The sequence below is a fragment of the Rhyacophila brunnea genome, unplaced genomic scaffold (assembly GCF_057557595.1).
Source record: "Rhyacophila brunnea isolate RB1 unplaced genomic scaffold, BYU_Rbru_1.0 scaffold_21, whole genome shotgun sequence".
Classification (NCBI taxonomy): Eukaryota; Metazoa; Arthropoda; class Insecta; order Trichoptera; family Rhyacophilidae; genus Rhyacophila; species Rhyacophila brunnea.
The window spans coordinates 5,397,037-5,413,978 of NW_028232871.1; the positions used below are offsets into that span (position 1 = coordinate 5,397,037).

The 16,942-nt window shown below is 32.8% G+C and overlaps 1 protein-coding gene across 1 annotated transcript; it reads left to right on the forward strand.

Annotated features, from left to right (window-relative positions):
- The first annotated feature begins 2,671 nt into the window (after positions 1-2,671).
- Positions 2,672-16,529, forward strand: LOC147070637 (uncharacterized). Its single transcript, XM_085948808.1, has 5 exons — positions 2,672-2,803; positions 8,343-8,475; positions 13,105-13,242; positions 14,773-14,935; positions 16,286-16,529. The coding sequence occupies exons 2-5, from the start codon at positions 8,395-8,397 to the stop codon at positions 16,396-16,398; spliced, it is 495 nt and encodes a 164-aa protein (XP_085804934.1). The 5' UTR covers positions 2,672-2,803; positions 8,343-8,394; the 3' UTR covers positions 16,399-16,529.
- The last annotated feature ends 413 nt before the right edge of the window (positions 16,530-16,942 follow it).

Here is a 16,942-nt window from a genome sequence, read left to right on the forward strand (position 1 = left end):
AATTGATTTTTAAAAACTAACCAGCACCATTTGTAAATAAAATTGTAGTCTGAGTTCAATAAAAACAAATACGTATGACTAACGTTTAATATGCACTATTTATGGCGGCTCTTAACAGACTACCTCCACTCTTCGCTTCTGGCTTGTAATAATAAGGGTTTACGACATGTCATAAATATTTAACAATCTATATCAAGTTCCGTAGGTTTCGCATATCGACCGTGTTTAGGAAAAAGGGCGTAACCCACGCAGAACAAATTTTACAGGTGAGGCAAAAAACGTTTTTCGAATGATTTTGGTTCAACATTAATAAAGACACAGACATTGGGTGCATGATGATTGATGATTTGGTGTAATATCTTTTCAATCTAATAATAATTAAATAAGTTATTACAGAAAAATCATAAAAATTGAGGGTAATTGCTTTTTCCTTAAATTAAATCTCAATTAAAACCTGAATTTAGATAATAAATTGGCATTTGCGGCTTACTTCCTTTTTACAAAACGTGTTTTTAGTTGTATACATTATTAATATCTAATAAAAGCACTTTTCGAAAAATCGAAGGTTACGCCCTTTTCCTAAATACAGTCGATATTATTACATTAGTCAATTAGTCAATTAATAATTTAATTAGGTACATATTTTCTCAGCAATTCAAAATATTTACACGAAGTGGAACGTTGGTCTGAAGGGTCTCACGAACCGGAACTATGTTCCGGTCCATTTCAAACCCTGGATACATCAGAATCTCGTGGAACAGGGACATAATAATATTATGTAAGTATCTGTAGTAGAGTAAGTACAGTGTGTTAGTCCCGTACCATCGGTTTGTTTACACTACAACATCTAATGAGGCCACCAATTACAGTATAGAAACAGAAATACCCCGGATTGAAATAATCACACATAAAATTCGTCAGTGAGTAAAAAGTTGTTGCATAGAAGATAGTAATTTTGAAACTTAAGTTTTATGACTTGGCTCAAGTAGGGATTGCAATACCGGTATTCCAGTATTTATCAATACCGAAATACCGGTTTTAAAAATCCAAAATACCGGAATTTTCGGTATTAAGAAAGCACACCCGTTTACGTCTTTGAAAATGAATTATAAGTTATGTGCCGCTAAAATGCAAAACATATTGAGTGAATCCAGCAGGGGTGAGAAAATATTAAAACAAATTTCATCAAATATATTTATATAATTAAGTAATTTTCGCGATGAATTATCATAATATTATTTCGAAATAGAAAACATCCGTGACAAAAATGTTTCCTGCAGCCGGACTTATTTGCACTTGATAAACTTTTGAGGGCTTTAGTTTCAATTATCAATATATTGAAATTATTTGTAAAAAATCACTAGTGCTACAATTATGATCAATACATATTTTTAAATGTCAACATAATAAATTTAGGTACTTATGTAGGTTTTTGTTATAAAATAATACTTTAAAAATATATTAATAGCTATATTTATTGATAAGCACTTACTTCTGTTTTTTTTATGTTTAAAAAATACCGGTATTTAATAACAAATACCGAAAAACCGGTATTGATATTCTCATTTGGTATTGCAATCCCTAGACTCAGGGTATCTATGTATAACAGGTCGTAGGTCATAGAATTTCCATACTCGAGGGTGATCGTAAAGTCTCCGCGAGTGAATTGGAAAATTTCAATTTAATTTAATAACTTCATTGTTGATTTTCATCTTAAATAATCAGTAAAATAACTATGTATATAAAACTTATAGTCTTGCAAATTCAGTCAAGGCACATTTGTGTGCATGGCGTCCTCAGTCTTGGTTATTTATTATTATTCACAGTCATAAAAAATGATGCTTCAACCAAACGTAGGGTCCCGTGATACACCCGATTAATAACGGGTATGGTTTGGTAAGGCCATTAACTTCAATGTATATAAAATGTTTATTTTATGAAGTTCTCTAAAAGGTCATTAAACGATCGTTGAAAAATTCAATACATTTAAAATATTATTTCTAATTTAAAAAAATTCTTTATTTTAAAAAAATATAACGGAATATGACTTGAAATCGTTTTTATTTATATCGATTCGACTTTGATATTGTGACCACATCAAAGCTCTATTTGATAATTGAATAAAATAAAATGTAATTTTATTATAACAAATGATGTTTTTAATTAAAAAATTAAAAAAATAATACATTTCAATGTTAGGAATTTTAATTATAAAATAGATAAGTATAGATACCTAGGTACATACTAATAAAAAGCCAATCTTCTAAAATCGTACATTGTATACCTACTTACCTACATATTAGAGTTTTTTGTTAAATTTGCAAGTTTATTTATCTATTTTTTTTAATGTTTTTGAAAACGTATTGATAAAAGTTCAAGTCAGATCAAACAAGTGTTTACTAAAAACATTACTCTCCGCTTTAAAATGAAAACAAAACACACTTTAGACCGCCCTTCTCACGTCATTGTATTAATGGACGGCCCTGCCTATACATAGGTACATATACAGTAACGTCACTGCTACTAAATTGGATGCATGAAATTATTGGACTTAATCCAGCATGTTGTGACTCGATGTGTCTATTAGGACAGCTGCTCTCTAATCAATGATTGAAACTAAAATCAATAACATTAAACAAAATTATTTTATAGTTATGAAAACATTTAATGAGTTGTTCACATTCTAAGTACACAATCCAATACGCGACGACGCGAGCATAGTCCTAGTTGAAAATTACTTACAAATTTAGCTCGTTTTAATTCCACCGAAAAGTGATTTTGTAAAAAAAAATTGTTGTAAAAGGTAAGAATTTTATTTATTATTGTTATTATATTACTAATTTATTCATTCTTCAGTTATATAATATATATTATTATGTATTTATTTATTTATTTATTCATAAAAATTTTTTATTCATAAAGTTCATTTTAGTAGCATGTCAACAACAAAATATAGCTTCGCCATACCTACTAGGTAAATTCACGTTGTAATAAATATTTATTACCACGTTTTTCTTAGGTCGTATTCTTGTTTATCCGGTGGTTGTTTATCCAGTACAAATCTTGCAATCGATTTTTAACTAACTTCCCGGCTAGCTAGACATTTGAAACTTTTAGAATATATCAGAACACGATGCCAATGCATTCTTTTGATACTTTTAACCATCTTTAAGTAGAATTGAATTCATTTTCAGTTAATTCTGTTTTGTATGAAAAGTTATTTCGGAAGAAATCTGTAAAAAGTAAAATACTATTATTGGTTGCTAATGGGGTGGTCCTAACAACTAAATTATTAATATATACGTGCGTTACTATGGAAATCAAAATTACATTTCAGTATTCTATATTTGTTTGTTTGTTGCAAAATAGCAAAAAAAAAATGATTTGTTGACAATTGCCTTATTAGAAACAGAAAATTTAAAAACGTGGTAGGTATATAAAAAGATCTTTTTATCTTGTAATTATTCATCTTCTTTCAGTATTTTACTCAACAAAAAATATATTTTTTCACATTTTTATAAATTAAAAAGAAAATACTAATATAGCTTTTTAAAAAATGATTCACGATTGATTCGAACTCGGGCTAGAAAATTGTACTGTCACAATCTAGTAATAATATAAAGAGAGTATATTATATTGTTCAGCTATATAAACCCGTGTTTCTTGCTTATAAATAATGCACAGTAGAACCTCAATTAATTGAATTAACTATGAAATATTATAAGTTATTATTAAAAATTGCTTCTCAGTACGCCTACCAAATTTGAACACAACATGTTTAATCATAATTTTATACTAAATTAACCAAAAATAATTATCACTTACTGTATATTTAACACAAAAACAATAAATTTAAGCAATACGTGCTCGCGGTTTTTGAATGAATGGAGTCATTCAAACCAATATTTACCGGTGACGTGTACAAAAAATATTTAATTCAGCCGTAGAAATTCTTTTTTACTTTTGTAATATTGCGGAGAATATAAGCGTACCGCATACTTTCTCATTCGCACTTGTTGTTTGTTTTTGTTAAGGGCGTGGTCACAATAATTGAGCGTTTTGACTGCGAGATTATTTGTATGTAGGTATATATTTACAAAAATTATATAGCTATATGTACCGGAAGGACCCGTTCAGATTAAATACCCACAGCTTCAAGCCACATGATAGTATGACACTGGTTTTGAGATTGTGTTTGTGTTTTTTTTTTTATAATACGTGTGTAATCGTATGTACGTGTTGTATGCGTGAAATGTTCGAAATTACTTGGAGCCTTTTTTGATTGTATTAGTTAGGTATGAATCAGTGCACGAAATGGAAAATTTTACGAACCGGAGCGCTTGATAATTTTACGGAAATATCAAAATAAATATCTAATTTTATGTATTTTATAAAAATAAGTCTGTTAGATTTTTTTGTTATATGGTTCATCTAGCGCATACCGTCAATTTTTTTTTCCACGAGACGGAGTAATAATTTTGGGGGTTTCATGAACCGATGATGCGCTCCGGTCCATTTCGAGCCCTGGTTTGAATACCAAAAGTTAAGTTGATATTATATTGAAGCAGTGCTCGAAATGGAAAATTTCACGAACAGGAACGCTCTATAATTTTCCGAAAAAACGGTATGCTTAATTTTTTTCTTTACATACGTACGTACGTTGGATGTATAAATGCAGCAATAAGCTTTGAACTTCTTACGCGGATGTATATTGAGCAAGTGGGCAAGGATTGTCAGCGCCGCAGGCGAAAGAACCTCGTCTCAACAAAGTATACCGTCAAGAATTGTATTATTCTTTACTCTTACTTTATCTACCACCCATAATCAGCAGGCATGTTACTTCTACCACCACTCGTCACTGCTTATAACTTATATTACTGTCTCATTTGGGATAGTTCAGTTTGTTAATTAATTAAACTTAAAAATCAACATATCCACATACCTACCATAAAGATTCAAATTAAAAATTAATTTACATATAACAAATTTTACAGATTATAGATTCAAGACGAGTACAGAATATTTTAAAAAAAATAAAGAAATAGTATTAAAATAGTGTTTAAAAATAAAGAAATAGATGCAACAACTATTAGAAAAAATAGTAAGTACCTATACAGAGACGAGTAAATACAAAATTTATACAGTACATATCTGTATACCGATAGAGCTAACTACGCCATTTAATTATTTAAGAAGTTATCAAACTAAGAATTTATAAATCGTTCACATAAACTCGTTCTCACGCAGGAGGAATATACCAATATCCGAAGCGATTTGGTTGAACACAGTGTGTAAGCGTTCTTAAGATAAATCAATCGGATAAAGCCATGGATGGCATCCACACAGCTTCAAACAAAGGATCCTCAAAGATTTCTTATGGACCTTCTCCACCATAAGGGCCATTAGGCCATACCTACTTCTAAGAAAAGCTTCAAGCCATCATCACCAAACTACGTAATTATAGCATTTTAAATTACCAATGGTGTATCATTAATTATCGGCTTTTGAGCTTTGAGAATCGATGTCTCCGCCGAATCTTAGGGGTACATTGGTACGACCGCGTTACAAATACCCGAGTTCGTGAGCACAGCAGCCTTCGGTGATTGAAGTTATCACAAAGAGACGATTTACGTGGCTGGGACACGTATTCCGGATGCCGCCAAGGAGTGCGGCACTTCGTACCCTTGTGGCACAGCCTCAAGGGTTCCATTGCCGTGGCCGCCTCTCCCTCACCCTGCAGCGTTGCTACAAAAGCGACCTATTTGCTGCAGGTCTGACGTGGCGGGAGGCTCATGGCGATGGACCGAGGGAAGTGGCGCCAATGCTTGCCCTATGCCCCAATATTAAGACATGACAGGGTAGAAGAAGAAGTATCATTAATTATATAAGATAAAACATGACGGAAGGTGCAACTCGAGTTGCTAAACACGATTCCTATAGAATAATATAAAAGTGTCATTAATCAGTAGGTACCTACCTATATTCAACATTATAAGGACTAATATTGTAGTGTATGTATATACCTATACCATAGGCCCCACATCGTGAAGCTGGCCCCCAGGCTAGGATCTTTGGTGGGGCCCCCTTCTTATCGCTAAGAATAAAGGCAGTATGTACGGGGTAACAATAATCTGTATATTTAGTGTTTTATTGTATATTTTAAAACATCCATACGAATTATGGAGATGTCGAGTATTGATAAACAATTAAGAATTGTTTCGTATAACCACATAACTATAAATAATAGTATTGTAAGAAAATTCTTTTTTTTTACTATTAAAGCAAATTTGTGATGTGTGTTTATCTCACTTATCTGGTCGATTCGCCTCGCCGGGCTCCTCCTGAGCACGGGCTCCCAGGCTAGAGCCCTTTCAGCCCCTCGTTGTGGAGACCATGACATATATTTTATGTTACAATGATGATGCTTTGGTTACCATTATTGTAATATACGTACACTTACCACCTCAGATTAAAGAACTTACCACCGTATTTATTTAATCTATGACTACCATCTAAAAGTATTTGTTGTCCGCACTGAACACGTACCTACCTAATTTGTGAGTGTATTTTAAACTAAACGATTCAATTTGTGATGTTTGTCCTTACCTAGTCTCATTATAGTCATTATTATTGCCACGGTGATGAATAATGATAATACAGAACAATAATTTATTATTATGATAGTAATAAAATTTTATTGGAGGATCTTTTTTTTTAAAACAAATTTACAAACAAAAATTAACTAAAAGTTCTCTACATAGTAGGTATCTATTATTTCTATTTTTTTAAAGTAGCAAGTTACAACGTATGTAATAACACAATAGAAACGTCCCTTAAAAATAAACTAATTACGGTAGGCTATTCAATAGTTTCATACCAAAAACATTTTTGTAGGAAAATGGCATAATGGTGCATTTATTTATTACTCATTGTAAAAATAAGGGTTTACGACACGTCATAAATATTTTTAACACGTCGAGTCAATTGTCGAAATGACATTGAATCAGAAAACCCTGTTTCAACTGTATTGTCGATCTTAAATGCTTATCGGAGTGAATTCTTAATTTTTTAGCAGATTTACACGAAGTACCTACTACTTAATTAAACCTTCATAAAATTTATAAATATCCACTCATATTTATCATTTTCAAAACGAAAAAATTCTGCTTGTGGCCACTGGTCAACAGCATTATATGTTAAATCAGTTTGGATACCAACGACAAAAAATATACTTATATGTAATATATAGAAAGGTATCGCCTGCTGAGATGTTTAACCAAATTTCAAGAGAACAAATTTAAATAATACAAAATGTTTTAAAAAACAAGCGATTATCACTAATAAGTAGATTTTGGCGGAATTGTACGATTTAAATTACCAAACTTTATCATATTAATTTTACCACCGAAAATTTTGCCCGCAAAAATAGACGTGGGTATAAAATTAACACGGCGATTAGATGGCGATGAAAATAAATAAGTTTTATCACTCACAATAAAATATAAGTAATAAATTAGTAGGTAAGTAAATTCGCAATGCATACCAGTCAAAGGTAAAAGCGAGACTGTACTGAGATATTTCATACTTTAGAAATTATTATACAAATATGTAGGTGCCATCTTTATTTTTTATTGAATTTAAGTTATTTAAGTACAAAAGGTTTTCAAACAATGTCAGCAAAGGCACAATTCTTTTGTAGCTTGCAGCTGTAGTTACTTTTTTATGTAAGTATGCAATTATTTGGAGTGTTTAGACAATGCATTTAGACACGGATGTATCGACACAAAAAAGAAAATTGAAAGAAATTTAGGGATGTCATAAATTTTATTTTTAACCCTTGCACGCCCGGCATGACATAACTTCGTTAATTTTTAATTTTGAGAAAAACTTTAAAAGATACATTCACACATAAATACCTCAATCTAACGAACCGCAACGCAATTTTAAATGAATCCACGAGCCGGAACGGTATATTTTGGAATTCCACGAACCACAACGGCGCTCCGGTGCGTTCCTGTCCATTTCGAGCGCTGTATTGAAGCACAAATATTATATATGCAGCGCTCGAAATGGAAACGTTTACGAACCGGAGCGCTCGACAATTTTCTGAAGATATTAATATAATTATCAAATTGTATGTGAATTTTATAAAAATAAGTGTGTTCGATTTTTTGTTATACCAATCTATCTCAGATGGTTAAATTATTTTTTCCACGAGACGGAGTGATAATTTTACCGATTTCACGAACCGGGACGGCGCTCCGGTGCACTCCGTTCCATTTCGAGCCCTGTATATATACATATGTATCAATAAAAATAATGTTTTGGACATTTTATTTCAGAAAAATCATTGATTATTTCAACATCACAAGACATTTGAAATACAATTACCAAATGGAAGCACCCCGTGTTAAGACGTGCTGTTGTGGATGCGACTTAAAGTCGGGATCGCTAGTAATAGCGTGGTTGAATTTGGTAAGACATATATTTTTATTGTAACTACAAAATCACTAGGAAATAATTTAAATACGTCAACAGATCGGGTTATGAGTGTTATAATATCATGCTATAATCAATAAATAAATTAAAATATTATAGTGTTTAATGTATCGCAGGGATGGCAAACCTTTTTAAGTACGCATGACAAAATTTCTCAAATATTATTTTTCATCTGTCTGACGTGCCGAGCACTTTTTCATGGGTATTAAAAAGTTTAAAAAATACAATAATAATTGAGTTCTTGAGATTCTATCTTTCGTTGTGTTTCTAGCCGAAGGAATATCTTTTATTCTTTGAATATTTTTTTTCTTATTTTTTTAGGAGATTGTGGGAGCATTTTAACCACGTTTCTTCCATAGGTTCGCCACAATGACATTATTAATGGACAACGCACTCAATACAGTAGCTCAATTAAATTCATATATAGTATAGGTAGACGTCATGCAATTTCCATTATGCGATATCACGTATCGGGAATTTATAGCAATATCACCTTTATTGTAATGGCGTTAGAATAGTGTTTCTAGTGTCAATGTTCATTTGAGCGAACCCGTTCGAACCAAACCGTTCGGCAGACCCGACTAAAAACATCGGGAATTTATAGCAATATCACCTTTATTGTTATGGCGTTAGAACAGATTATGCCATTCGGCAGACCCGACAAAAAAGTGAGTGTCATTTTTTTTCCAGATGCTTCGTCCATATTAATGTCATTGGGTTAAACTAACAAATAATCCAGTATATCGGCTATTTTCAAAATGTGTTTGCCGTTGTATTCCTCATAACCGAACTGTACCAATCTACTCGTAAGTATTGATGCTTCTCTTTCGATACAACGCCAGTATTGATAAATTCTTTCGATACGATACAGATACCGAATATAGGTAATTAATTGTGTGTTCACGTCTGTGAAAGGTGAACATATTAAATAAATTGCTAAATTAAAGAATTAGGTGAATATTTCTTTAATTATTTTTAAATGGCTAGACTTAGATAGGTATCTTGTGTAGTGTAATTTTGTTATTTTGTTGTTTAATAATTTTGGAAGTAAATTTAATCATTTTGTTGCCTGCACAACGAGCTGCAAGAGCTCACCGCCTCATTTCTAATATTGGGCAATCGTTAATGACAAGCCACTCTGTTTGCCAATATCAGCTATTAAAATTGAATTAATGTTCATTATTGAATCTAATAAAATTGGAGAACGTATGGTATACGGTCATCTCTTTCCGATAAGAAGCCTCACGGCGAACTGTGCAACGGTGAAATGTTTCACGTACAATTTACATGTAACCAAAATAAATACAGCATGAAAACAATAGTTGCGACAGAATACAAATACTTACATAATATAATACGTTATTTTTTTAAATATAAAAGGCTTCCATGTCTAAAATGAATCGTGAACCATAGCCTTCCTTAATGTCTAAAAAATAGTTATAGGTATATTTATAACTACTTTCTTGTTATAGTTTGCACTACCTACATACCTAGATCTGTGGGTCTATTCTATACTTATCGAACACTAAATTGATAAATAGTATCAAACTTAGGGTAGGTTTGTATCAAAATATTAGCACTTATTGTAACAATTACACGAAGCCGGTTTTTATTGTTGCAATAAGTGCGATATTTTAACAGCAGCAAGATAGGTGCTGTTAAAATATAGCACTTATTGCAACAATAAAAACCGGCTTCGTGTAATTGTTACAATAAGTGCTAATATTTTGATACAAACCTACCCTAAGTTTGATAATATTTTTCACTTTATCACTTTAGCGGTCGATAAGCATAGAATAGACCCACTGATACTAATATCTATTTTGCAATATTTAGATAATAATATAATATACAAGTTTTGTAATATTGCAACATCTCATCTTTAATCAATGTTCTTGACAAATCCCAGACATTGAATTGATGAAACCAATAATATTTACTACGTATTTCAGAGTTTTTTTTTTAAATGTTTATAGTTTCCATTTACTTGCATAAATGCGATTAATAGTTGCTATGATTATACAGCCAACCATAAACAAATAAACTTCAAAGAAATATTATGATAAATAATAATATATAAAATAATTATATATTAATGTAAATAGTTAAATGCAGTTTTTACAGACTCAATATCAAAAAGGTCAGATGTCAATGTTATTACTTATTAGTATTACTAAACATGACGTTTATGATTGAATTTCAAAATAGCTAATGAAACCCAGTAGGTACCAGGTAAAATTAATATATGTCAATTTTATAAGGCATACCTACTAACACTTCATAAATAATTAGTCTTACCCAGGGCCGCGCCGTTAGTGCCAGCCGCCCGGGTGCCTGTTCAACAAAAAGATATTTAGAAACAGATGAGAAATGTCCCCTCACTAAATAAAAAACTGAAAGGATAAAATGGTTAAAGGTCCCGTGGCTCTACCGTGCAGATATTTTTTGCCAGATTGTGAGATGGTTTAGTGCTCGGCCGTAGTGGTTTGGCGAGCGCGGCGCGGCGGCGTCTTGCGAAACTCAAACGTATAACCGTGTGTATTATGCCCCAAAAAAAAACACTGTCTACGAACATTTCATACACGGTTATACGTTTGAGTTTCGCAAGCACTTATTTTGATTAGGAAGAAGCGGTAAAAAATAACTCTTGACTCAGTATTTGGTTACCAAATTTATTTTATACTTGTCCCGGAATTGTCTCAGAAGAAGTTGGTAATTTTTAAACTATGTTATTTTAGGTATTTACCTATGTGTATTAGCTTAATCCTTACACTAGAAATCAGGGTCGGTTCCAGCAAGTATGAGACCCGATTGGAGCATGTGTGCGAGGACTCTAGACATGGGCCACGGCTTAGACTATAGATACATCTAGACGCACACCCATTGGATTGCTAAATGAAGCTGCGTGCCAAGTGTTTGGTTTGTGGGCGAGCGAACGCATTCATACACAAATGTTTGAGACTATAGACTATTTTGCTAGTGCTCGCCCAAAGTGCTCGCACTAGACGCTCAGAATTAAAATATAATTTTCTATTTTTTTTTACGTCATATAGTATTTTTAAGCAGTCAAAATGCAACCATTAGATAAAGATATGGATAATTTAAGTTATTTTAAAGAAACACTAGGTCACTGATATTAAAATATATAATAATATACAAATAAATTATCACGATTGCCTGCACAACGAGCTGCAAGAGCCCACCGCCTCATTTCTAATATTGGGCATTCGTTTCAATGAAAAGCCACTCTGTTTGCCAATTAGAGCTATGAAAATTGAATTAATGTTCATATAACTTCTACGGCTCTACGTGCGAGTAAGCTTCTAGGATTTATCATGCGACAATCCAAACCATTCAAGAATCCTAATGTATTACGTACACTCTACGTCTCATTAGTGCGTAGCATTCTTGAATATGGGTCGATTATCTGGTGTCCTTATGAGGTTTCCTATAAGCTTATTTTAGAACGCGTCCAGAAGAAATTTCTTCGATGTCTTTATTTTAAAACATTTAACTATTTTCCTTTCGATAATTCGTCAGATGATTATTTTCCGACTGCCTTTCTACAAGGCATGCTTACTTTTCACTCTCTTGAATCTCGTCGGTCTCTTCTGCTGTTGAAACACTTTTGCCTGTTATCGCGAGGGATGGTTTCCAATCCTGGTGTCCTAATGAATTTGAATTTCCATGCGCCTATCAATTACCTACGTGGTCGCAGTCATGATTTATTCTGTATTGGAACCGTTTCCTCGTATCAAGCCTATCAGGCACCATTAGCGAGGGGTGCAAGACTAGTAAATGCGCTCCCTAAAGACATAGACATTTTCAATGATGTACTTTGCATTTTATTTTTGAAACTGTATTTTTCTGTATAAAATTGTATATTTTTCGTTCTCAAAAATTATATTTTTCTGTATTAAATTGTACTTAAGTATGTTTTGATTATTTTTTTTTTGTTATTATATATATATTTCTTTTTCTATATTCTCTTCTCTCTTGTGAGGGTAATGTTTGACTTATAATGTAAATCTCATGTTGTGTACGTCTTGAATTTAGATTTGTTATGCCCACAATGTTTTGTATTCTTAAATAAATAAATAAATAAATATTGAATCTAATAAAATTGGAGACCGTATAGTATACGATACTTTCTGATAATAAAACTCACGGCGAACTGCGCTACGGTGAATGAATACCGGAAACATAAAAGGCTGCGAGTGCCAGATATTATGAAAACGGTTTTATTTTGGAAATGGATAGCATGTGCCAAGGCCAATGTCCTACAGAAGGGTACAAGTGAAACTGATGCCCGGAAATAATTCTTAAAAATTCTAGAAGATGGCGTTGGCTGTACGAATTGTATGGTTGATGTATGAATTGAATGAGTGTATTTTTAAATTCCCTCTACCTTCTTTTTTTGAAAATGGCACTTACACCCTTTTAAGTTTCCTGTCTTCATTAGTGTTTTGCGAACAATTTATATATAACAATGTGAGGCCCCATCGGTCCAATCGTCCTAAGACCGGGCCTGTCTCTATATCTCTAGAGTCGAGTGATAATATCATGAAGGCTGTTGGGTGAATTAATATATTTGTTTATTTTTAGATTTGTTCGGTGGGTCTATTATGCCATCTATGTCTTGAAGAGGTTGTCCATTCAAGCTTGCTCATCAATCTGATTCCATTCGTCGTCTGCCTAATCGAATCTGTGATGAGTATCATACTTATGATCGGAGTATGTAAGGTAAGAAAATTATAGCCATCTATATTAAAATCATTAATGCTCGCTTTTATTTATATTTAAGGGTCAAATGCATGGTTGTTGTCGGAGATTTATCTATTATTTAGAGTAAAGTTATCTTCTTCTTCTTCCTGGTACTACAACCATATATGTGTCTTGGCTTCCTCCAGCATTTGCCTCCAAACATGTCTGTCCAAATCCTTCAATCCTGTACGAGGTCTACCAGCGCATCTATTCCTTACACAAGACTGCTTTCGGCCGCTACGGCAGCTACCTAGGGTAGGTTTGTATCGAAGTATTATCACTTATAGGCTTATATATTGATGGTTTAGTGCACAGATATCGTATGTCCAGTTTTTGTCGAAATTGAGTTAACATACACAAAATGTTCGTCTGCATCATATCTTTATACTGTAAAAATATTATATGTCCAAATAGGATATTTTAGAAGATACTGTATCATTCAAATTAGAGATGGGAAAACTGGTCGATTTTGAAGACTAAGTATACTTACTACCAGTATAAAAAATACTTAGTATAGAAATACTTACTAGTATTTGGAATACTATAAATATACAGCATTTTTTGGCGTGCGTATGCGACAAAAGTTTCATACTCAACTGAAACTAAAACCAACTCAGGCTCAGGGAACTCAGACTGTTTATCGGCTTCAATATAATCGCTAAAAATACGCTGAGCTCCGCTTGTCGAAAAGTCCCATATAATATAAAATTTTAAATTTATGAGCTGTTTTTCTATTAGGTTACAATATTATTGTTAACAAAAATGAATAACTGTGATTTTTTTTTTAAATTCTAAGCTTGTTTTAAGTGGTATATAACAAGCCTAAGCCTGTGCGTTATCTCACAACTGTGCTGCGACACAAAATTTATGACCTATTATTATTCATACATTCGAACGCAATAGACTAATAAATTAAAATATACCTATATTCAAGTGCTATTTCGTTTGTGCGCATTTAATGTCAATAGTGTTGAAAGTCTACCAACTGGCGAGTGCACAGAACAGCGACTCGCGATGATATCATCACAAGTTTTTTGGAATAAGTTTATTGGGCCACAAATACTTAGTATGGGTAGTTTCATCCGAAACTTGAGTACACAAACTGGTGACAGTATTTCCAACTCACCTCTAATTCAAATACACAAGTTGTCCATTTCTCATGCATCTCAAATTTTAAACTTTGATTTTCTCAAAACATACTAAGCTGGACATACAATATCTGTGCGCTAAACCATCGATATACACTCAGGCTTATACTTGAAAACACTGGTATTATTAGTGTTTTGTACAATAAGCATTTCTAGTATCGGTCCAATGCCCTGGAACATAGCACCTTTGATAGACCGAAGCAACATTAATTTGTTACCTAGCACAATTATAACAATTGTAACAATTATAAATCCTCAATACATAAGTATGATAAACTACCCTCAATAGTTGCTGATAGCCGCCTTGTGTATAGAATAGATGCGTTGATAGAACAGATTACCTAGTTTTATTATTTTTCAGGGTAAAATAAATTTGCTCAAAATATGGATGGTAATGATCTCAATTACTACTTCGATCGGTTTAATATGCTGTATGATGGTTTCCTACAACATGATTATGGATATGCAAAATGACATCGCGATCGTTGGATGTATGGTACTTGGCTCCGGAATTATTTACAGCTGTAAGTATGCCAAATCAATATTTATTTTATTAACAAAAACAGTTAGGTACATTCAGTGCCATTCCGTTGGGGTAGGCAGACTATGCACCGCATAGGGACGGCAGTTATTCCAATGGCGGAAAATTTGAGGAACATCATACTGTATTTGCGAATTTGCAGTGCATAGAAAAAGACGATCGGTCACAATTAAAATACTACACCAGGGTACTCAGAAATAATGGGAACTAAAATAACTAATGGGCGTGGAGTAACAGGCAACTGATCGCGAGTGTGGAAGAGAATATGGTATAAACTTAAACTCGTGTTAAGAATACGCTTGTATTTCGTTCTTACAACACTGCTCTCGTTTTATGCGCTGGCTTCTTCTTCTTCGATGGCGCTACAGCTCAAGTCAAGCCCTGGCCTCCTCCAGCCGTCCTCCAGCCGGAACGGTCCTCCGCACGTCTTTTCCAGTTCATGATGTTTAGCAGCTGGTTGGCATCTTTTGTAATGTTGTCACCCCATCGTGTGCGTGGCTTTCCCGCTGGCCTTTTCCCCCCTGGGTTTCCTTCGAGGATCTTCTTCGGTATCCGTGACTCAGTCATGCGCTTGACATGGCCTGCCCAGTTTAGCCTCTGGAGTTTTAAGAAGGTGGAAAGTTTTGAATCTTGGTATAAGCGGTATAGTTCTGTGTTGTACCTAATTCTCCACTCTGCACCATCATTCATGGGTCCGTATATCCGCCTCAGGATCTTTCTCTCAATGCGCTGACACTCATTCAATATGGGTGTATTTAAAATTGTAACACACACTATTGAACATCTATAATGTGTGGTTCATTTTCGAGGACACTCACATTCAAAACCATGTGTCAAAATATAGTATAGGTATTGGGTTACAGCCTATCAAATTCTATTTAGTAATCCGTTCTGTATACTACACACTCCGTAAATAAAAATCCTGTAAAACTGTTTACAACTGTATCTACTCGAGTAAGTAATTATAATAAACATAAAAAATGACAGCCATCAAATATGTAAGAAAATCAGAATGACAACTAAGCGATCTTAATATTTGTAAAGTTTACCAACATAACCATGCTTCATGCGCTTACAAAATCATTTTAAATGACAGAAAAGACTCTTTCTTTTATAGTCAAAACTGTTTGGGCTGTACCAATTATCTGGAATCATTTATATTACAATTTTTGACAGCAGACTTTGTAGAAATTAGTTTAAAAATATACTTAAATCATTCTTATTCTCTTTTTACAAATGCCTAAATAACACTGTTCCTATGATCTATGTAGGGGACTGTAACATGTAATTTTAATGAATAATTTTAATAATACAACCATATTTTTGTTTTCAGTGTATGTAATCTATACTGTGTTTGTGATCAACAGCTTCACCAAACAATTGTATAATGAGCAACAGACAAAGGAAGGACCATTTATTATCAAAACCATAATGAATAAAATCTAATACAAATAAAATTCCTGTTGCATAATTTTAATAAATATTATTAATTTTTAATATTTACTATTTTTTAAATTTTAAAATAATTATTTATGTACATTTTCAGATCAATAATAAAGAATATACAATATAAAATGGATTCATCTTATTCATTTCATTTATTTATTATAAATGAGATATTTTGACAGCAAGTTAAACCAGGGGGTCTATTCAATACGTAAGGCCGCTAAAGTGATAAATTAGACGGCTAACTAGGGTAGGTTTGTATCAAAGTATTAGCACTTATTGTAACAATTACAATAAATTGGTTGTAATTGTTGCAATAAGTGCTATATTTTAACAGCACCTCTCTTGCTGTTGTTAAAATATATCAATTATTGAAACTAATACTTTGATACAAATCTACCCTAGTTAGCCGTTGTATTTATCACTTTATCACTTTAGCGGTTGATAAGTAAAGAATAGACCCGCAGGAGATGAGAGAAATATATTCTAAATGAATATTCAAGGAGTCTAGGTAATCCTAGTAAGCAATCGTCATCCTTACCAT